The sequence below is a fragment of the Rissa tridactyla genome (genome assembly GCF_028500815.1).
Source record: "Rissa tridactyla isolate bRisTri1 chromosome 24 unlocalized genomic scaffold, bRisTri1.patW.cur.20221130 SUPER_24_unloc_1, whole genome shotgun sequence".
NCBI lineage: Eukaryota > Metazoa > Chordata > Aves > Charadriiformes > Laridae > Rissa > Rissa tridactyla.
Genome location: NW_026529338.1, coordinates 286,180 through 307,049, shown reverse-complemented (window position 1 = coordinate 307,049; position 20,870 = coordinate 286,180). Strand labels below are relative to the sequence as shown.

Sequence of the window (20,870 nt, the reverse complement as noted above, 5' to 3'; positions counted from 1 at the left end):
TGGAAGCGGGGAAACGCTGCCGAGCGGCCAATGGGGAGAGAGCGGGCCCAGCGTGGGGACTTCCTGGAGACGGGCCTGAAGGCGGGCAGGGTCCTGGCAACGGCCACGGAGCTGCCGGGTGGGCAGGGGTCTGCGAGGGGCCGGGCGATCGGGAACGGGAGGCTGCCAGGGGCCGAGGGGGCAGAGAGAGAGGGGCCCGGAGGGCTGCGAGGGCCTGGGTTGTGAGGGCCGGGGAGGTAGGGCCAGGCTGTCAGATGACATCTCTGTGAGAGGCCTGAGGTGCGAGGGGACAGGACTGTGAGGGTACAGGGAGGGAGGGGATGGGGCTGTGAGGGTACAGGGAGGGGAGGGTGGGCTCTGAGGTGCTGGGGATGCGGGGAGAGCGGGGCCAGAGGGCTGCGAGGAGCTGGGGGAGCGGGGAGAGCAGGGCCGGGGCTGTGAGAGCCCGGGGAGGGAGGGCCATTGCTGTGAGGGGTCTGAGGTGCGAGGGGACAGGATTGTGAAGGGGACAGGGCTATGAGGGGACAGGGAGGGAGGGGATGGGGCTATGAGGGGACAGGGAGGGAGGGGTGGGCTATGAGGGGACAGGGGTGCAAGGCCATGGTGGCAGGGCCGGGCTGTGAGGTGACATCCCTGGGAGGGGCCTGAGATGAGAGGGGACGGGGCTGTGAGGGGACAGGGAGGGAGGGGACGGGGCTGTGAGGGGACAGGGAGGGAGAACTGAGCTCTGAGGGGCCAGGGGTGCGAGGCCATGGTGGCGGGGCCAGACTGTGAGGGCTGGGGAGGAAGGACCAGGCTGCGGGGGTGACATTGCTGTGAGGGGCCTGAGGTGCGAGGGGACAGGATTAGGAGGGGACAGGGAGGGAGGACTGGGCTGAAGGGACAGGGGGCTGAGGCCATGGTGTCAGGGCCGGACTGTGGGCGTGAGCAAAAGGGCCATGAGGGGACAGAGAGGGAGGGCTGAGCTCTGAGGGGCCAGGGCTGTGAGGGGAGCAGGCGTACCCGGCCCTGGGGAGGACAATATTCCCCCCCGAGGGAAAGGATCTGTCATGGTTTCCCGGCCCCACGTCTGCCTTAGGGCTGAGGAGCCAGGCTCATGGTGAAGGGGGGGAACACTGGGGAGAGCAGAGCCTGTCCTGGGGCGGCTCTGACTTTGTTCCCAGCGTTTCTGGTGACTGGGGGTGAGCTCCTTTCTTTCCTCCTTGCCCTTGTGTTCCTGTCCTTAAGGCTGAGATGCGGAGTCACTCATTAGGGAGCTGGCATCAGGGGTGTGTTGGGGTTCAGCACTTGGGAAGGCCGGGGTGAAGAAGTGTTGCAGGAAGATCGTGGATCTGGGGCTCTGCCAAGAGCCCTGAACTGGGTTAGGAATTGCAGAGATTTGGGGAAAGCCTCTCTGAGGAGACCTCTAGAAGCGCCATTTGTCTTCTGCAGGATGAACGTCGGCGTGGCACACAGCGAGGTGAACCCCAACACGCGGGTGATGAACAGCCGGGGCATCTGGCTGGCGTACGTCATCTCCGTGGGGGTCCTCCACATTGTTCTCCTCAGCATCCCCTTCTTCAGCATTCCTGTGGTCTGGACGCTCACCAACGTCATTCACAACCTGGTGAGTGACACCCCCCCTCCGCCCCCGGGCCGGAGAGCATGCAGGGTGGCCTTCGCTGGGGACGGCTCAGTGTCCCGTCACTCCTACAGGGCACCGAGGGAAAGTCTAGGGGGCTGGCGCTGAAAGGTCCTTCGCTCGGGAAACAGCACAAAGCCCATTTCTGTGCCAGCAGCAGCCTGTCCTGGGCTTGCTTTACGTCTCCTCTCCCCTTGGAACCTGCAGGTCATGTACCTGCTGCTGCACACGGTGAAGGGGACCCCGTTTGAGACCCCGGACCAGGGCAAGGATCGTCTCCTCACGCACTGGGAGCAGATCGACTATGGGACACAGTGCACCTCGTCGCGCAAGTTCCTCAGCATCTCGCCGGTAGTGCTGTGAGTGCCGCTGAACGAGGCGGGAGGGTGCAGGAGAGAGTCTGGGGTGTGCGGTGTGACCGTTGAGCTTCTGTCAGCACAGCTGCCCTGGCGGGGATGGGCCCGGGGGCTGGAGAGGAGGGTTCCCCAGCTGCGAGGTGCTGTTTTGGGCAGGAAACGACAGCGAGGCATCTGAAATCCCCCCCCAGTGCCAGCAGCGGTGAGGGTGGGAGCGACACAGAGCTCACCCGGGGTCTCCCTCTCCCCCTGCCCAGGTACCTCCTCACCAGCTTCTACACCAAATACGACCCTGCGCACTTCGTCATCAACACGGCCTCCCTGCTCAGCGTCCTTCTGCCCAAGCTGCCCCAGTTCCATGGCGTGCGGGTCTTTGGCATCAATAAATACTGAGACACGGCGAGCTCAGCGCTTCCAGCGGAGCCCAGGACGCCAGCGCGGCGCGAGGCACCGGCTGGAGAGAAGGGTGAGGAGGGCAGGGGCCGCTCCAGCTGTTCGTAAGGTTCCTCCATCTCCAAGGAGGAGCAATCTCCTCGGTGAAGAGAGAAGCGCAGACGCGCAGTCTGGAGCAAGCAGTTGTCACACGTGCGTGTTTCCTTTGAGGTAACCTCCGTGTAACCCCGCAGAAAGCACCTGCGAGGGGAGAACTGCGGACTGCGGGGGGAAGAGTCGCCCCCCTACACCTCCCTCGTCCTCGTGTTTTCTATGTTCCCACCATAATAAAGAACTTGAGAACGACGGGAGTAGCATCCTGACAAGTGGGAACAGCTCACGCCTCCCGCCCTCCCCGCACAGACCAGCCAGACTCCTTCAAACCGTACTTTTAATTTAACAAAAGTGATAAGAAAGAAGTACACTACCGTTTAAAACCCAGCTGCTCCGCTCTGGGAGTACAAAAAAGGTTAGTGGAAAGCAACGGTGGCGCCTACGGCAGCAGTTTCGGGAGCGTTTCAGCCCAGGCAGGGGCCAGCTTGGCCCCGCTGGGGCTGGTGGCAGCCTGGGGAGCCTCGCGTGGCCCCCGAGGGCTGTCACTCCCCGTCAAGGACCAGCCCGGCCCACGGTGTGGAGCGCCGGGAACCACTAAACGCTCGGTGAGGTGCCGGAGAGACATTTCTCGGCAAAAAACACTCGCAGTACAGTTTCGGCAGCGGCCCCTGAGCAGCTCCTGCCGTTGCTTTTTTCTTTTTTTTTTTTTTTTTTTTAAAAAAATAATGCTCTTGGTCCCCAGCGCTGAGAGAAGGGGACGAGGGTCCCCGGAGCCAAACTGGGGCAGGAAAAGCCAAAGCGGCGTGGCCAGAGGCGCTGGGGCCGCGCTGGGAGGAGGAAGAGGAGGAGGAGCGTAGCCAACATACGCGGCTGTACGAACAGAAAGGGGCCGCGCGCAGCAATAAATAGCTCAGGGCGAGCAAAAAAAAAAAAAAAAACAAAAAAAAAACGGAACAAGCTGCTTAAAAAAGAAATATGCAAACGGCGCTGGCAGAGGCTGCACCCCAGGGGGGACTCACGTGAGTCCCCCAATAGCCTCCGGTGGCTTTGGCCCCGCGGCTGAAGGAGCAGCAGCGGCTCAGGGTGGGGGGTTTCCCTCCCCAGCACCAGGCGTCACCTGAACGTTTACAATAACCCTGAAGGAATGCGGCAGCCGGTCCGTCCGTCTGTCCGTCCCGGCTGCCCCGCGCCCCGCCGGGCTCTTTGGTACAGCTGGCGCCAAGGCACAGCTCCTCCCGCTCGCCCCGGCGGCCCACAGCCTCCCTGCTCACTTCAAAGAGAGAGATTCCTTCTTTTTTTTTTTTTTTTTTTAAAAAAAAAAAAAAAAAAGAAAAATAGATTTTTTTTTATTCGAAAGAGCCCTTTTTCGTGCCCAGCAGAATCCGCTCAGCGCTGGAACGGCCGACGCACCTTCTTCCGCCTCTTGTGCTTCGCCTCGCCCTTGGGGACTGCGCCCTCCGCCCTGGGGGGAGCCCCGGGGGGGGATGCTGCCGCCGGGGGGGCGGGGGGCGGCGGGAAGGGCCCCCCAGGCATCGCTCCTGAGCTCCCCTGAAAGACGCGGGTGAAGAAGTCCTGCAGGTCGGCGGCCGAGGTGGGGCTGCCCTTGGAGGCGCTTCTGCAGCGGGGGGAGGAAAGGGGAATTTGGGGGGGCTGGGCTGAGCTCGGAGCTCCCCCTGCCCCCCCACCCCGGATGGGGGCCGGGCCCCAGCTGGTGCCGTGTCCCATCACTGACCTCTGCCGCCCGGCTGGGCCGGCGTTTCTGGCGCCAAAGGAGATGTGGTAGGGGACGCGGTGGGTGTCGGGGGAGATCCCCACACGCTGGCAGCCGGCCCACTCTGCCGGGAGAGACGCGGCCGCCGGTCAGGGTCATGCTGCCCCCGGCACAGGGCAGGGTGACGGCCAGCGGCCCCCACACAGGGCCAGGGGTGGGGGGCTGTGGAAAGCGGCACCAACCCGTAATGTCGTAGATCTTCCCCTCCATCATGGCGAAGTAGGTGATCTTCAGCCCCAGCAGGCTGGACTCGGCCCAGAAATCGCCCTCCTCGGCGGGGTGCAGCACCCCGCACTCGGCGCAGTACCGGGCGCTGAGGGGGTCCCGGTCCATCTCGAACCTCCTGCGGCAAGGGCAGGTGTTTCTGAACCCCCCTCTCACTCCAGGGCCCCCCCAGATGTGGTGCCCCCCACCCCCGGCACCTACTTGTGCTTGCCCTGGCACTTGCTGCACATCATGGTGTTCATGGCCTCCTTCAGGTCGTCCTGCAGCCGGCTCAGGAACTCGCTCATGGACCTCGTCAGCTCGCTCTCCGCCATCCGCTTCCTGCGGAGGGAGGGGAACCGGGCTCAGACCCTGCGTGGGGCAGGGGGGGCTCCCCGCAGCCTCCCCGTGTCCCATCCTCCCCCTGGCGTCACCCACTCACATCTCATACTCCTTCCTCCTCTCGGGGCTGCTGATGATGTCCCAGGCCGCCCGCAGCACCTTGAACGCCGCCTCCGCCCGCGGGTGCTGGTTCTTGTCCGGGTGGACCTGGGAGAAGCCGGAAACCTCAGCGCCGTCTCCCAGGGGTGGGGGGACACCCACCACCCAGAGACACCCCCCCCACCCCACCCCCCTGCCCAGCACACACCAGCACCGCCAGTCGCCGATAGGCTTTCTTCAGCTCGGTCTCCGACGCCGTGGCCTCCACGCCCAGCACCTGGAAGGGGTTCAGCTCCTCCTCGGGCACCTCGGCCATGGCCAGCAAGCGGCTCACCTCCTCCTCGGAGCCGGCAGGAGCCCCCCCGGCCCCCAGCCCGTCCCCTCCGGCCGCCCAGGGGGGAGCTCGCCGCCTCTGCAACCAGTCCCAGAGGTAGCGGCAAGTCCGGCTCTCCCCGAGGAGCCCCCACGTCCTGCGGAGCACGGCCACATCCAGGAGGGCTAGGAGCCGGGCTACTTGCCGGCTGCTGCCCAGCCGATGGGCGCCAGTGGCCAGCGCGGCAGCGCCGAGGCGCCAGCAGAGCCGCAGGCTGCCCAGCAGCAGCATGAGGAGGAGGAGGAGGAGGGCGCAGAGCATCCAGAGCAGGCGGAGGAAGAGCCCTGCCCCAGCCCGTAGCCACCGGGCTGCCCTCAGGCAGCTGCTGCGGGCCCGCTGGCCTACTCGCCGGCCCCAGCCCCGCACGCCAGCCCGCGCCCAGCACAAGTCCCCAGTGCCCAGGCGGCAGCAGGAGCAGAGCAGCCACCCGCCGGCCTCCGCGCCCAGCCTGCGCGCCCGGGCCAGTAGCCCCCGGGCCAACAGCCCCTGGCAGCCAGCTGGCTCCTCCACCGGCCCCGGCAACTCGCTGTCGTCCCCACGGCTCCTCTTCCGCACCGGCCGCTGCCGCTTGCCCTCGCGCCGGCCGCTCTCCTCCTTCCCCGAGCGCTGCCGCTGCCGCCTCCGCGTCCTCCGGCTCTTCCCCGCGCCCTCCTCGCTGGCTCCGTCCTCCTCACCTGGCCCCGGTGGCTCCGGGGGGGCAGCGGTGTCCCGGTGATGGCAGGACAGGCTGCAGGATCCGTCGCGCCGCTCAGGACTCAAGGGGGCAGCCGGTTCCCCCTGGTAGCGGCAGGTGCAGCCGGGGCCGGCGAAGGGCAGGTCGGTGGCGTCCCCAAGGCCGCAGCTCCCGTTCCAGGCAGCGCTGCCCCCCCCGCCGCTCCCGGGGGGCTCCGGGCTCCAGCCGGGGCCGTTGCTCCCTTCATCCGCTGCCGTTTCCCGGTACCGGGGCTGCTCCATCCTGGCGGCCCCGCTGGCTCCGGCCGGGCCTAGGTCACAGCCATCCTGCCGGGCCCTGGAAACGAGAGTGGGGTCAGCGCGGCCCCGACCGGTACCGGGGACCCCCGCACCGGCCCCGGGAACCCCCTGGCCCAGCCCCGGTGATGCCCAACCTGGCCCCGGGAACCTCCGACAACGGCCCCAGGTCCCCCTTGGCCCAGCCCCGGTGATCCCCAGCCTGGCCCCGGGAACCCAACGGCCCCGGGACCCCCGCCCCCCAAACCGGCCCCGGAACCCCAACGGCCCCGGGACACCCGTGACCCAGCCCCAGTGATCCCTGGCCCGGCCCCGGGAACCCCCCGACCAGCTCCGGGTGCCCACGGAACATCCCCCCCACCTCCCTGAGGCCGATTTCGGGGGATTTCACCCTAAAGGCGGCGCTCGGAGTCCCGCCACGGCCTGTCCCGCCGCGGCCCCCCCCGCACCCCGGGGCTGGCGGGGACCGACGGGGACCCCGGGGGGGTTTGGAAGGGGGGTGGGGGTGGGGACTCACCGCGCCGGTGCCGGCGGGGGGGGGGGTCGCCGCCGCCTCCCGCCCCCCCCCGGGGTCCCTCAACTCGCCTCACTTCCGCCTTCCGCCCGCGCGCCGCCCGCCGCCACCTCCTACTTCCGGGAGGGGGCGTGGCCTCGGCCCCCGCCGCGGCCCCGCCCTCTTAAAGGGGCAGCACCCCCTCCGTTCCCCGGGGGGAGCCCCGCGTCCTGCGCTGACCCCCGTCACGTGACCCCCGGGCACAAAGCGCCTCTGTCCCGGACCGGGGGCACCGGGGGGGCCCCGCCGCCCACCCCCCCACTCCCCCCCCGGTCTCGGCCCCACCGCCCCCGCGCGGGACCCCCAGCGGCCCCTCCCCGCCCCGGGCCCGCCCCCGGCCTCGGCTGGGTCCCGCGGCCCGGCCCGGCCCCACCGCGACCCCCGGCTCCGGCGGCGGCAGGGTGAGTCCCGTGAGGGGCGGCGGGACCCGGCGGAGCCCCCACACGACCCCCCCCACCGGCGCCCCCCAGCCCCGACAGCCCGGACCCCGCTCCCAGCGCCCCCTCCCAGTGCCCCCAGTAGCTCCCGGTGCCCTCAGTTCATTGTCCCCAGCCGCTCCCAGTTCCCCCTCCCAGTAGCTCCCAGTGCCCCCAGCTCACTGTTCCCAGTGCCCCCTCCCAGTAGCTCCCGGTGCCCCCTCCCGGTGCACCAGTTCACTGTCCCCAGTCGCCCCCAGTAGCTCCCAGTTCCCCCTCCCAGCGCTCCCAGTAGCTCCCAGTTCCCGCTCCCGGTGCTCCCAGTAGCTCCCGGTGCCCTCAGTTCATTGTCCCCAGCCGCTCCCAGTTCCCCCTCCCAGTAGCTCCCAGTGTCCCCAGCTCGCTGTTCCCAGTGCCCCCTCCCAGCAGCTCCCAGTCGCTCCCAGTTCCCCCTCCCGGCGCTCCCAGTAGCCCCCAGTTCCCCCTGCTCGTAGCTCTCGGTGCCCCAGTTCACCCTCCCCAGTAGCTCCCAGTGCCCCCAGTTCACTGTTCCCAGTTCCCCCTCCCAGTCGCCCCCAGTTCCCCCTCCCAGTGCTCCCAGTAGCTCCCGGTGCCCCAGCTCGCTGTTCCCAGTCGCTCCCAGTTCCCCGGTTCACTGTCCACAGTCACTCCCAGCGCTCCCATTGCCCCCAGCCCCCCCCAGCAGCTCCCCACCATTCCCAGTTCCCCCCCAGCGTCCCCCAGTCCCCCCAGCCCAGTTCCCCCCCTAGATGTGCCTCCCCCCGCGGTGCCGCTGCCAGATGTGGAGGCGGCGGGGGGGGGGGGGGGGGGGAGGTTGCGGGGCCGCAGCGAGGGCTCAGCCCCCCCCCGCCCCCCAGCCCCCCCCCCGGGCGATGGAGGCCGGCACCCCCCCTGCGCCCCACTGCGCCCTGGAGCCCCCCCCGCCCCACGAGCCCATCCCCGCCGCCCTCTGCGCCCTCGGGGCCCTCTGCGGGCTGCTCTGCGGGTGCTTCGGTACGGGGGGGGCATGGATGGGGGGCATATGGGGGGACACAGGTGGGGGCTATGAATGGGAGGTGGGGAGGGTCACCGGGGGGGGCACAGGTGGGAAGTATGGATGGGGGGCACAGGATGGGGGGCACGTGGTGGGGGCAGCATGGATGGGGCTATGGATGGACAGAGGGCACTGGGGGGGCAGAGAGGGCGTGGATGGGGGTGTATGGATGGGGGGGACACTGGGGGGGACACAGCTGGAAGTATTGATGGGGGGCAGAGAAGGGGCTCACTTGGGGGGCACAGCAGGGACAGAGGGAGGAGCTTTGCAGGGACAAGGTGGGTGGGGGACAAGGAGAGGGATGACGGGGGGGCCGGGGGGGGAGCAGAGCGCAGCCGTGGGGCTCACTGTGAGGCAGCCCCCAGTGACACCCCCCGCCAGAGGGGATGGCACAGGGGCTGAGGTGGGGCGCAGCCGTGGGGCAGCCCCCGGTGACACCCCCGCACCGCCCCAGGCTACCGCTGCTTCAAGGCCGTCATGTTCCTCTCGGGGCTGCTCTTCGGCTCCACCGTCATCTTCCTCCTCTGCTACAAGGAGCGGGTGCTGGAGACGGAGCTGAGCCTGGAGGCCAGCGCGGGCATCGCCCTGGCCATTGGGCTGCTCTGCGGGCTGGTCACGCTCCTGCTGCGCAGCGTGGGGCTCTTCACCACCGGGCTGCTGCTGGGGCTGCTGCTGGCCACCGCCGCCCTGGTGACGGTGACGCCGGCGGCGCCGCCGCCGCCGAGCCCCTGGGTGCCGGCGGGGGGTTTGCTGGGGCTGGCGCTGCTCTGCGCCCTGCTGGCCCTGCGGTGGCCCAAGGTGGTGACCGTCCTGGCCACCGGGCTCTGCGGCGCCGCCGCCGTGGTGGTCTGCGCCGATTACTTGGCGGAGGGGCCGGCGCTGGCGCTCTACGTGCAGCAGCGGCTGCGGCTGGCGCCCGCCGGGGCCCTGTGCTGGCGGAGCTGGGCCCTGCTGGGGGCTTGGCCTGCGCTCGGCGCCCTCCACGTCCTGCTCCAGTGGAAGGTGACGGCCCGCGGGTGCTCCCACGGACAGGGTGAGCCGGGGGGGGGCACCCACCCACCCACGGGGAAGATGGGGGGGGTGCCAGGGGATGGGGGGGTGGGATGGGGTTGGAATTGGGATGGGATGGGGATGGGCACGGGGATGGAGATGGGATGGGATTGGGATGGGGTTGGGATAAGGATGGGGATGGAGATGGAGACAGGACGGGATGGGGATTGGGATGGAGACGGGATGGGATTGAGATGGGGATTGGGATGGAGACGGGATGGGATTGGGATGGGACGGGGATGGGGACGGGATTGGGATGGGGACTGGAATAGGACGAAGAGGGGGACGGGATGGGGATTGGGATGGGGATTGGGATGGGGATGGGATAAGGATGAAGACAGGATGGGATGGGGACAGGATGGGATTGAGATGGGGATTGGGATGGGGACGGGGACAGGATGGGATTGGGACGGGGATGGGGATTGGGACGGGGACTGGGATGGGACGGGGACTGGAATAGGACAGAGAGGGGGATGGGATGGGATTGGAATGGAACAGGATGGGGATTGGGATGAGGATTGCAACAGGGATAGGATTGGGATGGAGACGGGATGGGATTGGGATGGGATGGGGACGGGATTGGGATGGGAACAGGGATGGGGACTGGTTTAGGATGGAGAGGGGGATGGGAGGGGATTGGAATGGGACAGGATGGGATGGGACAGGGATGGGGATTGCAATAGGGATAGGATTGGGATGGGGATGGGATGGGACAGGGAGGACGGGAAGGGAAAGTGATGGGGAGGGGGATGTGGCTGGTGCTGGGGGGGGGTGGGGACCACAGCGGGGACAGGATGGGGACGGGGATGACCGTGGGGACAGGGGTGTCACTGGCGGGGGGGGGGGTCGTTCCCCACAGCCCCCCTTGTCCGGAGGCAGAAGCGGCTGCAGCCGCCGCGCGTCCGGCAGAAGGCGGCCAAGCGCGGGCAGAGCCTGGCCCCCCCCGAGGGCACCTACCGCCGCAAGCCCCCCCCCGTCCAGCGCTACGCGGGCGACGTGCTGGCCCCGGTGAGTCCGCGTCCCGGGGGGGGGGGGAAGGGGTCATGCCGGCGGCCGTGGGGCCACGCTGACCCCCATGTGTGTCCCCCCCCAGAGCTACATCCGGAGCCTGCGGGACCGGCAGCTGGAGAGCGGGACCATGCCGGGCCCCCCCGCCGCCGACGGCAGCCCTGCTGCGCCCCCCCGCCGCCCCTGAGCCCCCGCGACGTGCCTTGGGGGCCCCCGGGCCCCCCCCCACCCCGTTCCCACTGTGCCTTCCCCTTTAAATATGCAAATTAGGTGCCTGATGCCCCACCCCTGGGCGTGGCCTAAGCGGGGAAGGGGGGGTCCCCCTGGTGGTGGGGCAAAACCAGTGCCCCCCCCCCACCTGCCCCACAGCTGCCAGCCCCATAACCTGCCCCATAACCTGCCCCACGGAGGGGAGAGCCTGGGGAGAGCTCCTTCCCAGCCTCTGACGTGGCGGGGGGGGTGGGGGGGGGGGAAGAGGTGGGGGAAGGGGGGGGCCCCCCTAAAACCAAGCCCCACATTTATTTTTGTAGGACCTACCCAAACCCTGCGCACAGCCCCGGGCCCAGCCCGGCTCCCCCCCTCCACAGTCGCCGGGGGGGGGTCCCAAAAGCCTTAACCCCACCGTTGTGGGGGGTGTGTGTCTCGCCCTGCCATGGAGCCCCCCCGGCCCCCCAGCCCTGCCCTGAGTCCCCCCCCCCGGGCTTGTAGGGGGATGATGCCTTAAGGAGTTGGGGGGGGGGGCAGCATGAGCCCCCCCAGTGCTGCCAGGAGACCCCCCCCTCGGCACCCCCGGAGGTGCCACCAGCCCGGGGGGGGGGGGGGCTCTGGGGACCCAAACACTCGGCCATGCGGCACCCACACCTCCTGGCGAGAACCCCCCCTAGCGCCCCCATCACTGCCGGGGTAGGGCGGGGGGGGGGGGGGTCCGACCAGCCCCTGCCCCCGCCCCCAGCCCCCCCATGGGCTCAGCAGTGGGGCAGGGAGGGGGGGTCTGCCATCCCCATGTGTCGTCCCCCCCCCAGCTCCCCGAGGCCGGGAAAGGCAGGACGGAGCCCCCGGCGCCGGGTCACTACTGCAATTTTATTATTGCATGATTTTTAAAAATAAAGGGAGAGAGAGAGAGAGAGAGGGGCTGTAACACAGAACACAAGGGGCCGGGGAGGATGGAGGAGGCGGGGGGGGGGTGGGGGGGGGGGGGTGTCGCCGCCCCACCCCAAATAAAATTTAAAAAAAAAAACAACAAAAAAAAAAAAACAACAAAAAACCCAAACCCAACCCCAAAAACCCACCCCAAGGAGAGAGGGATCCGAGAGACGCCGGGTTTCAAAGCTGGGGAAAAAACCAAAACAAAAAACCAACCCCCAACCGCCGGCACCCGGGGCTGGGCAGGGAATGCCGGGGAATCCCCCCGCCCCCTCCCCCCCCAAAATCCCCCTCCCCTCCCAAAAAAACCCCTTACAAGTCCAGCTCCAGGTCCCGCAGTTCCTCCTCCAAGGCTTTCCTGCGCCCCAGCTTCTCCAGCTGCTCTTTGGTGGGCTGCTTGATCTCCCCGGCCTCCAGCCGCTGCCGCAGCTCCTCCACCTGCCGCAGCTTCTTCTTCAGGTTCTTCACCTTCCTGCTCTTCTCCGAGGCGGGGGGTTCCCCCGCCTCGGCGGGGGCTGCGCCGTCGCAGGCCGGCTGCGGCGCGGCCGCCCCCCTGTCCCCGCCGTCGCCCCCCGCCAGAGAGGCCTTTTCCAGCGCCTGGATCAGTCCGTCCGTCTCCCGCTCTCCCTTCTCCTGCTGCTGCTTCCTCTTCTCTTTGCGTTTCAAGTTCCTTTTGGCCGCTTTGGACAGTCCCGTCTCCCCGCTCTCAGCTTTGCCGGGCTGTTTGCCGGGCGGCGCGGTGGCGGCGGCAGCGGCGACCTCCAGGCTCAGCCCCGGGGGCAGCTCGGGTTTGCTTTTGAAAAACTTCACGTATTTATTCTCGTACCTGCGCAAAACGAGAGGCCGTGAAGGCGCCCGCTCCCCGGCAGGGCCCCAGCGTGGGGCCGAGCACCCTGTCCTGGTGCCAAAGACCCCGGCGCGGTGACAAACACCCCATCATGGTGCCGAAGACCCCATCGCGGTATCAAAAGACCCCCCTCAGGCGGCCAAAGACCCCATCGTGGCACCAAAGACCCCGTCGCAGGACACCCCATCGCGGCACCAAACACCCCATCGCGGCACCAAAAGACCACCTCGGGCAGCCAAAGACCACCTCAGGCAGCCAAAGACCCCGTCGCGGTGACAAAGACGCCATCATAGCGCCAAAAGACCCTGTTGCGGCGCCAAAAGACCCCGTTGTGGCACCAAAAGACCCTGTCACGGTACCAAAAGACCCCGTCATGGGGCCAAACATCCCGTTGTGGTGCCAAAGACTCCGTCGCAGCACCAAAAGACCCCCGTCGCGGCACCAAAAGACCCTGGTGTAGTGCCAAAGACCCCGTCGCGGCACCGAGCACCCCATCATGGGGCCGAAGACCCCACCGTGGTACCAAAGACGCCGTCGTGGTGCCAAACACCCCGTCGCGGCACCAAACACCCCATCATGGGGCCAAAGACCCCACTGTGGCACCAAACACCCCGTCATGGTGCCAAACACCCCGTCACTGCACCCAACACCCCGTCGCTGACCCCCAGGAGTGCCTCAGCAAACCCCCCCGCCGCGGAGCAGCCCCCATGCCCGGCTCTCCCCGGGGGGCAGCCGCCCCCGGCGCAGGTCAGGGCTGCCGAGCTCCGCGCCCCCGTAGATACTGGGGGTCCTCCTGGCGTTACGGGGTAGCGGGGGGACGACGGCCGGGACCCACAGGGCGGCCCCGGGGCTGCGGGTGGATACGTACCGGCAGGACACGGCTTATGGGGGGAGGGTGAGGGGGTCGGAATTGCTCGGGCACCTGGAAAGAGACTTGAGACCTCAAGACGGAACCCGGCACCCGCAGTCCCCGGGAGCCGAGCTCGGGGAGCCTGGGGACAGGAGGGAACAGGCCGGCAGCTCCGCGGACCCCAGCCCCGCTCTGGGGACACCCCCTGTGTCCTCCTCCTGCCCCGACCGCCTGCCCCACTTACACCGGCACCTCCTCCTGCGGCACGTAGCCCTCCTTCACCCGCCGCTGCTTCCGCCAGGTGCCGTCGGGGCGCTGCGTCGAGGCGATGTACTTCCCTGCCAGGACAAAAGCCATCAGCTGGGGGCCCCCGGGTCACCCCACAAGTGCCCTAGGCCACCCCACAGGGGCCCTGGGACACCCCACGCACCCTATGGGAGCCCTGGAACACCCCACAGGGGTCCCAGGACACCCCACAGGACCCCCAAAACACCCCACAGGGACGCACAAAACACCCCACAGGGGTCCCAGGACACCTCATACACCCCACAGGGACCTCAGTACACCCCATGGGGGCCCCATAAGATCCCCCACATCCCACAGGGGTCCCAGGACACGCCACAGGACCCCCAAAACACCCCACAGGGACATCAAGACACCCCACACCCCCGCCAAGGGCCCCAGGACTCCCAACAGGAGCCGCAGGACACCCCATGGGGGCCCCCATAAGATCTTCCGCACCCCACAGGGACCCCAAGACACCCCACAGGGACCTCAGGACACCCTATGGGGGTCCAGGGACATCCCACAGGGACCCCAGAACACCCCACAGGAGCCCCAAAACACCCCATGGGGGTCCAAGGACACCCCACACGCCCCCCAGGGGCCCCAGGACACCCCACAGGCCCCCTCCTGCCCCAGGACTGGGGTAGGGACAGCAGGACACCACAGACCCCGGGGTGGGGGAAACGAGGTGGGTCCAGCCCCATAGAGACAGGGAAGCCAGGACCTGCCCTAAAGCAACGAGCTGGGGGCGGGGGGGGGGATAGAAAGGAGCGTGGAAAGCTCGGGGGAGCAGCGCCCAGCCCCACAGAGATGGGGCCACAGCCCAGCCCCACGGGGCACGGGAAGCCCCCGACATGGGGACAGGCCCTGCCCCACAGAGATGGCGCAGGCCCCACAGACACTAGTGGGCATGGAGGTGAGCCCTGCCCTATAGATTCGCAGGGGGGACCGCCAGCGCTATAGGGAGTGGGGAGTCCCCCCCCACAGGAGCAGGGGACGGCACCTTCCCCAGAGAGATGGGGCAGGCCCCACGGACTCCGGGGGGCGTGGAGGTGGGCCCTGCCCTATAGATTCGCGGGGGGGACACCAGCCCTATAGACAGTGAGGAGCCCCCCCATAGGGGCAGGGCCCTGCCCCACAGAGATGGGCTGGCCCCACAGACACTAGAGGGCACGGAGGTGAGCCCTGCCCTATAGATTCGAGGGGGAGACCCCAGCCCTATGGGGAGTGGGGAGCCCCTCCCACAGGGGGCAGGGCCCTGCCCCACAGAGATGGGGCAGGGGGTCGCAGGCCCCACAGACACCGGGGGGGCGCCTGCCCCACACGGCGCGGGGATGGGCCCTGCCCTATGGCTTCGGGGGATGGAGCGGGAGGACACGACACCCCCCAACCTCACGGGGGCCCGGCCCAGCCCCACGGAAGCCGCCCGCCCCACGGCGCCGGGCCAGGCCTCACTCACCGGTCTCATCAGTCACATAGGGAGTCGCCATCTTGCGAGCGCGACACACTTCCGGCTTCCCCTCGACCCCGCCCCGGAAGTGACGACGACCCGGGTGTGCCTGAGGAGGGTGGTGGTGGGGGAACCGCCGTAAAGGGATGGGGGCGGCCATTTTGTTTTTAAAGGGGCCGCGCCTGCGGTTTCACCCAACCCCCAAACCGCCACCGCCGTCCCCGATCGCACCCCGAGATACCCCGGGGAGGAGGAAACAGTGTCGGGGGGGATGCGGTCCCGGGGGATGCCCGGAGGGGGGTTCCCCTTCCCCCCCGGGCACCCCCCCCGGGACCGCGCCCCCGCCCCGAGTGGGTTGGGGGTCTCGGGTGGGTTGGTAGCCCCGTGGCTAGTGAAAGCAGCGTAACCGGTTGCCCCCCCCGCCCCGGACCCCGTTGCCGTCAGGGCTTTCCCCATCATCATCATCATCATCCCCCCCCTCCACTGACGGCACGTGCGGCCGGTACCGGCCCCGCCCCGTCGGGCCGTGATGTCACGGGGCCGGGCCGGGCCCATCCGCTGCGGGACCCGCCAGGTACGGACCAGGAACCCGCACCGGGGTAGGGGGGACTCCTACCGGGAAATACCGGGCTGGAACAGGCAGTACCGGGCTGTAATGGGCTCTACCTGGCGGTACCGGGGCTCTACCGGGCTCTAATGGGCTGGACCGGGGCTCTACCGGGCTGTAACGTGCTCTACTGGGCGGTACCGGGGTTCTACCGGGCTGTAATGGGCTGGACCGGGGTTCTACCGGGCTGTGATGGGCTCTACCGGGGCTCCACCGGGCAGTACCGGGCTATAACGGGCTATAACGGGCTGGACCGGGGTTCTACCGGGCGGTACTGGGCTATAACGGGCGGGACCGGGGCTCTACCGGCCAGTACTGGGCTCTACCGGGCTGAAATGGGCTGGACCGGGGCTCTACCGGGCTGAAATAGGGTCCACTGGGGCTTTACCGGGTAGTACTGGGCTCTACCGGGCTGTAATGGGCTCTACCGAAGCTCTACCGGGCTGTGATGGGCGGGACCGGGGCTCTACCGGGTTCTACTGGGCTGTAATGTGCTCTACCGGGATGTAATGGGCGGGACCGGGGCTCTACCGGGTTCTACCGGGCTGTAACGTGCTCTACCGGGATGTAATGGGCGGGACCGGGGCTCTACCGGGCGATACCGGGCTTTGATGGGTTGGACCGGGGCTCTACCGAGGCTCTACCGGGCTGTAATAGACGGGACCGGGGATCTACCGGGTTCTACCGGGCAGTACCGGGCTGTAATGGGCAGGACCGGGGTTCTACCGGGCAGTACCGAGCTATAACGGAATGGACCGGGGCTCTACGAGGCTGTAATGGGTTCTACCGGGCTGTAATGGGCTCTACCGAGGTTCCACTGGGCTGTACCGGGCTGTGATGGGCTGGACCGGGGCTCTACCGGGGTTCTACCGGACTGTAATGGGCTCTGCCGGGGTTCTACTGGGCTGTAATGGGTGGGACCCAGGCTCTACCAGGCTGTAACGTGCTCTACCGGGGTTCTACCGTGCTGTAACGGGCTGGACTGGGGCTCTACCGGCCGGTACCGGGCTATAATGGGCGGGACCGGGGTTCTACCGGGCTGTAACGGGCGGCACCGGGGCTCTACGAGGCTGTAATGGGCTCTACCGGGCTATAACCGGCGGGACTGGGGCTCTACCGGGCAATACCGGGGCTCTACTGGGCTATAACCGGCGGGACCGGGGCCTCTACCGGTCCGTGCGGGGGAGGGGGGGGGGACCGGGAAGGGGAAGGAAGAGGCACCGGGGATGCTCGAGGTGTTCGGGGAGGGGGGGGGGGGGGCGGTGTTCCGTGTCCCCCGGCACCGGGTCCCTTGGCGGGACTGGGCGGTTCCGGGTGTCACTGGTGGGTGACATGGCGCGTGTCACCCTACCGTCTCGTCCGGGGGGGGGGGGGTGGGGTGGGGAAGGGGGGGGGGAATGTCCCCCACGTCACGGTGCCACCCACGGGTGACGCCCGGCCGGGGTTCAAAGCTCAAAGGCGGGGGGCCCGCACACGCGTGACGTTGGCGTGTGGGTTCGCGTGGGCAGATGGCGGCGGGGGGGGGGGAGGCGGGAAAGGGGGTGCATTGGGGGCGGACGCCCCCCAACGCACCCCCTTTCCCGCCTCCCCCCCCCAAAGAGGTGTGGGCGTCCCCGTGTCACGCGTGTCACGCATGTCACACATGTCGCAGGTGGCCATGGAGAGCCGGGAATGGGCCACCCTCAGCCCCCAGGAGTTTGCCCAGCTGCAGCAGTACCTGGACTGTGAGTTGCGGGGGGACACACACGCGACACGCGTTGGGGGGAACCCCCCCCACCGACTGGCCGCGCACACGCCTGCAGGTGGCTCTACACGCGTGTGCCTGTGTGTGGGCGGCTTGACACACTTGTGTGGACGCGTGGGGATGGCTTCACGCGTCTGGGGGGGGGCTTTTGCACGCGTGGGCGTGCGTGGGGACGGCCTCGTGTGTCTTTGTGCACGCGTGTGGGTGGCTCTACATGCATGTGCATGCGTGTGCGTGGCTCTGCACACGCGTGTGCATGCGTGTGGGTGGCTTGACACACTTGTGGACGCATGGGGATGGGCTCACGCGTCTGGGGGGGGCTTTGCACACGTGTGCATGCGTGGGGGACAGCCTCCTGTGTTTGTGTGCACGCGTGTGGGTGGCTCTACATGCATGTGCATGCGTGTGCATGGCTCTGCACATGCATGTGCATGCATGTGGGTGGCTTGACATGCCTGCGTGGACGCGTGGGGATGGGTTCACGTGTCTGAGGGGGGGCTTTGCACGCTGTGTGCATGCGTGGGGACGGCCTCCTGTGTTTGTGTGCATGTGTGTGGGTGGCTCTACATGCGTGTGCATGCGTGTGCGTGGCTCTGCACATGCGTGTGCATGCGTGTGGGGTGGCTTGACATGGATGCGTGGGGATGGGTTCACGTGTCTGAGGGGGGCTTTGCACACGTGTGCATGCGTGGGGACGGCCTCCTGTGTTTGTGTGCATGCGTGTGGGTGGCTCTACATGTGTGTGCATGTGTGTGCATGGCTCTGCACACGCGTGTGCATGCGTGTGGGGTGGCTTGACATGCCTGCGTGGACGTGTTCACGTGTTTGAGGGGGGCTCTGCACGCGTGGCATGCTTTCACACGCCGGTGCACACGCGCAGGGGTGGCTCCACACGTGTGTGCACGCACCAGGGCAGCTTCGCACGCCTGCGGCAGCTTCACGCGTGCGTGTCCCTGACACAGCGGCCTCACCCGCCTGCCGGCCCACGCGTGTCGGGGCGGCCCACGTGTGTTGGGGCGGCACAGGCATGTAGGGGCGGCACACGTGGTGTCAGGGCATGTGGGGGCAGCACACACATGTTGGGGCAGCACACGCATGTCGGGGTGTGTTGAGGCAGCACACACGTGTTGGGGCATGTCGGGGCAGCACACGCGTGTCAGGGCGGCCCACACATTTCGGGTTGGCCCACGCGTGTCGGGGTGGTACAGGCATGTCAGGGCAGCACACGCGTGTTGGGGTGGCCTATGCGTGTCAGGGGCGTGTCGGGGCAGCACATGCGTGTCAGGGCACCACACGTGCGTCTGGTAATGTCGGAGCGGCACACGCATGTCGGGGCGGCCCATGCATGTCGGGGTGGCACATGCGTGTTGGGGTGTGTCGGGGCAGCACACGCGTGTCGGGGCGGCCCATGCATGTCAGGGTGGCACAGGCGTGTCGGGGCGTGTCAGGGCAGCACACGCGTGTCGGAGCGGCACACGCATGTCAGGGGCGTGTTGGGGCGGCACACGTGTATCGGGGCAGCACACGCATGTTGGGGGTGGCACACGTGTCAGGGGCGTGTTGGGGCAGCACACGCATGGTCGGGGGTGGCACACGCATGTTGGGGGTGCGTTGGGGCAGCACACGCGTATTGGGGCGGCACACACATATCGGGGGCGGCACACACGTGTCGGGGCATGTCGGGGCAGCACACACATGTCGGGGCGGCACACACGTGTCGGGGCGTGTCGGGGCGGCACACAGCGTGTCGGGGCGTGTCGGGGCGGCCCATGCATGTCGGGGCAGCACACACGTGTCAGGGCGTGTCGGGGCAGCACATGCGTGTCGGGGCGGCACACGCATGTCGGGGGCGGGCCCACGCGTGTGCGCGCCCCCCAGCCGCCTCTGCCCGCAGACAGCAGCAGGAAGGTGCAGGACGTGCTGCAGGAGCTCTACGGCGGGGGGGGGCCCTGTCGCAGCACCGCCAGGGCGAGGTGAGGCCCCCCGCCTGTCCCCCGGGGGTGTCCCCATGGGGAAGGTGGGGGGGGGGGCGGGGGGGGGTGCAGCCGTGTGTTGCCCCCCGCCATCCCTACTCTGCCCCCCCCTCAGTGCCTCGACTTCGAGGGGTTCACGCTTTTCCTGAGGAGTTACCTGGAGGCGGACGACATCCCCGAGCCGCTCTGCCGTCACCTCTTCGCCTCCTTCCAGAGCGGGGCCGGGGGGCCGACGGGTGAGGGGGGGCGGGGGGGGGGGGGGGGGGGAGTCGGGGTCGGTGGTTGCGTGAGGGGGGGGATACGACACCCCGGGGGGGTCTCATGGGGGGTCTCTCCCCGCAGGCAACGACCTGGTGTGTGTTAACGACGTCTCCTGCTACTTCTCGCTGCTGGAGGGGGGGACGCCCCGAGGACAAGCTGGAGTGTGAGTCCCCTGGGGGGGGCGGGGGGGGGGGCGCGGCGCTTGGGGGGTCCCCAAGGACCTGCCGGGGTCACCTCACCCCCCCCTGTCCGTGCCCCCCCCCTCCCCAGTCACCTTCAAGCTGTACGACAAGGACGGGAACGGGCTCCTGGACAGTTCGGTGAGCGCCGGGGGGTGAGGTGGGGGGGGGGTGGGGGGGGCTGCAGCCGGCCCCCCCCCTGCCCCCCCCCCCGCGCTGATAATGCATGTGTGTCCCCCCCCCGCCCAGGAGGTGGATCGGATCATCACCCAGATGATGCGGGTGGCCCAGTACCTGGACTGGGACGTGACGGAGCTGAAGCCGGTGAGCGGGGTTGGGGGGGGGCCCGGGGGTGGCGGGGAGGGGATGTCTGTCCTCCCCCCCCCAGCCCCGCACCCCTGCGTCCCCCCGCCCAGTCTCTCCCTGAGCTCCGCGTCCCCGTGTCCCCCCCCCCCAGATCCTGCAGGAGATGATGCGGGAGATCGACTACGACGGCAGCGGGACGGTGTCACTGGCCGAGTGGCTTCGCGGGGGGGGTCACCAACATCCCGCTGCTGGTGCTGCTGGGCCTGGAGGGGGTGAGTGCGGGGGTGTCACCACCCCGGGGACCCCCCCCCCCCCGCCACCATGGTCCCTCCGGGCCCCCCCTGACCCCCCCGTGCCCCCCCCCAGCACATGAAGGATGACGGGCAGCACCTGTGGCGCCTGAAGCACTTCAACCGGCCGGCGTACTGCAACGTGTGCGCCGCGCTGCTGCTGGGGCTGCGCAAGCAGGGGCTCTGCTGCACCGGTGCGTGGGGACGGGGGGGGGACGGGGATGGGGACGGGGGGGAAAGGGGATGGGGACGGGGGGTGGGGGGGATGGGGACCAGGATGGGGACAGGGTGGGACGGGGATGGGGACGGGTTAGGGATGGGGACAGGGTGGGATGGGTTGGGGATGGGGACAGGGACAGGGATGGGTTAGGGATGGGGACAGGGTGGGATGGGGATGGGGACAGGGACAGGGATGGGTTAGGGATGGGGACAGGGTGGGATGGGGATGGGACAGGGACAGGGATGGATTAGGGATGGGGACAGGGTGGGATGGGGACTGGGATGGGGACGGGGACAGGGTGGGACAGGGATAGGGATGGGTTAGGGATGGGGACAGGGATGGAATGGGGATGGGGACAGAGATGGAATAGGGAGGGGATGGGGACGGGGACAGGGACAGGGTGGGATGGGGAT

At 68.6% G+C, this 20,870-nt stretch overlaps 5 protein-coding genes across 6 annotated transcripts in view; 3 read left to right on the top strand and 2 right to left on the bottom strand.

The window, feature by feature from the left end:
* Nucleotides 1–6: 6 nt before the first annotated feature.
* ORMDL2 (ORMDL sphingolipid biosynthesis regulator 2) lies at nt 7–2,819 on the top strand. Of its 2 annotated transcripts, none has more exons than XM_054187153.1 (4): nt 7–118; nt 1,432–1,606; nt 1,829–1,980; nt 2,235–2,819. In XM_054187153.1, the coding sequence occupies exons 2-4, from the start codon at nt 1,433–1,435 to the stop codon at nt 2,368–2,370; spliced, it is 462 nt and encodes a 153-aa protein (XP_054043128.1). In that variant the 5' UTR covers nt 7–118; nt 1,432; the 3' UTR covers nt 2,371–2,819. The 2 variants fall into 2 exon arrangements, with proteins under 2 accessions (XP_054043128.1, XP_054043129.1); XM_054187154.1 differs by lacking the exon at nt 7–118 and adding an exon at nt 1,160–1,181.
* Nucleotides 2,820–3,778: 959 nt separating this feature from the next.
* On the bottom strand, nt 3,779–6,873 carry DNAJC14 (DnaJ heat shock protein family (Hsp40) member C14). The gene is made up of 7 exons (XM_054187119.1): nt 6,739–6,873; nt 5,088–6,261; nt 4,881–4,987; nt 4,661–4,780; nt 4,417–4,577; nt 4,196–4,298; nt 3,779–4,078 (listed from the first exon to the last, which is right to left on the bottom strand). Exons 2-7 carry the CDS (start codon nt 6,204–6,206, stop codon nt 3,850–3,852), a joined length of 1,839 nt encoding a protein of 612 aa, XP_054043094.1. The 5' UTR covers nt 6,207–6,261; nt 6,739–6,873; the 3' UTR covers nt 3,779–3,849.
* Nucleotides 6,874–8,083: 1,210 nt separating this feature from the next.
* On the top strand, nt 8,084–10,585 carry LOC128903154 (transmembrane protein 198-like). The gene is made up of 4 exons (XM_054187099.1): nt 8,084–8,204; nt 8,699–9,277; nt 10,154–10,302; nt 10,388–10,585. Exons 1-4 carry the CDS (start codon nt 8,084–8,086, stop codon nt 10,487–10,489), a joined length of 951 nt encoding a protein of 316 aa, XP_054043074.1. The 3' UTR covers nt 10,490–10,585.
* A 1,147-nt stretch (nt 10,586–11,732) lies between these two features.
* PYM1 (PYM homolog 1, exon junction complex associated factor) lies at nt 11,733–15,037 on the bottom strand. Its single transcript, XM_054187155.1, has 3 exons — nt 14,887–15,037; nt 13,387–13,480; nt 11,733–12,271 (listed from the first exon to the last, which is right to left on the bottom strand). The coding sequence occupies exons 1-3, from the start codon at nt 15,035–15,037 to the stop codon at nt 11,758–11,760; spliced, it is 759 nt and encodes a 252-aa protein (XP_054043130.1). The 3' UTR covers nt 11,733–11,757.
* A 134-nt stretch (nt 15,038–15,171) lies between these two features.
* DGKA (diacylglycerol kinase alpha) overlaps nt 15,172–20,870 on the top strand; it is a 6,618-nt gene continuing 919 nt past the window's right edge. Inside the window, 12 exon segments of the mRNA XM_054187098.1 lie at nt 15,172–15,451; nt 17,136–17,208; nt 19,123–19,157; nt 19,160–19,201; nt 19,317–19,437; nt 19,544–19,596; nt 19,598–19,625; nt 19,733–19,782; nt 19,891–19,965; nt 20,099–20,170; nt 20,172–20,219; nt 20,314–20,431. Of these exon segments, the coding sequence (XP_054043073.1) occupies nt 15,407–15,451; nt 17,136–17,208; nt 19,123–19,157; nt 19,160–19,201; nt 19,317–19,437; nt 19,544–19,596; nt 19,598–19,625; nt 19,733–19,782; nt 19,891–19,965; nt 20,099–20,170; nt 20,172–20,219; nt 20,314–20,431 (760 nt within the window). The 5' untranslated portion in view covers nt 15,172–15,406.

What these genes read in the sequence shown, in the direction of transcription:
- ORMDL2 (XM_054187153.1), top strand. Translation starts at nt 1,433, where the DNA reads ATGAACGTCGGCGTGGCACACAGCGAGGTGAACCCCAACACGCGGGTG. An exon ending in CCAACGTCATTCACAACCTG is followed by an intron (nt 1,607 to 1,828) that starts GTGAGTGACACC and finishes TGGAACCTGCAG; the next exon opens with GTCATGTACCTGCTGCTGCA. An exon ending in AGCATCTCGCCGGTAGTGCT is followed by an intron (nt 1,981 to 2,234) that starts GTGAGTGCCGCT and finishes CCCCCTGCCCAG; the next exon opens with GTACCTCCTCACCAGCTTCT.
- PYM1 (XM_054187155.1), bottom strand. Translation starts at nt 15,037, where the DNA reads ATGGCCGCCCCCATCCCTTTACGGCGGTTCCCCCACCACCACCCTCCT. An exon ending in CTATGTGACTGATGAGACCG is followed by an intron (nt 13,481 to 14,886) that starts GTGAGTGAGGCC and finishes TTGTCCTGGCAG; the next exon opens with GGAAGTACATCGCCTCGACG. An exon ending in CCGCAGGAGGAGGTGCCGGT is followed by an intron (nt 12,272 to 13,386) that starts GTAAGTGGGGCA and finishes CGTTTTGCGCAG; the next exon opens with GTACGAGAATAAATACGTGA.
- LOC128903154 (XM_054187099.1), top strand. Translation starts at nt 8,084, where the DNA reads ATGGAGGCCGGCACCCCCCCTGCGCCCCACTGCGCCCTGGAGCCCCCC. An exon ending in CGGGTGCTCCCACGGACAGG is followed by an intron (nt 9,278 to 10,153) that starts GTGAGCCGGGGG and finishes CGTTCCCCACAG; the next exon opens with CCCCCCTTGTCCGGAGGCAG. An exon ending in CGGGCGACGTGCTGGCCCCG is followed by an intron (nt 10,303 to 10,387) that starts GTGAGTCCGCGT and finishes GTCCCCCCCCAG; the next exon opens with AGCTACATCCGGAGCCTGCG.
- DNAJC14 (XM_054187119.1), bottom strand. Translation starts at nt 6,206, where the DNA reads ATGGAGCAGCCCCGGTACCGGGAAACGGCAGCGGATGAAGGGAGCAAC. An exon ending in ATCGGCGACTGGCGGTGCTG is followed by an intron (nt 4,988 to 5,087) that starts GTGTGTGCTGGG and finishes GGCTTCTCCCAG; the next exon opens with GTCCACCCGGACAAGAACCA. An exon ending in GGCCCAGCCGGGCGGCAGAG is followed by an intron (nt 4,079 to 4,195) that starts GTCAGTGATGGG and finishes CCCCCGCTGCAG; the next exon opens with AAGCGCCTCCAAGGGCAGCC.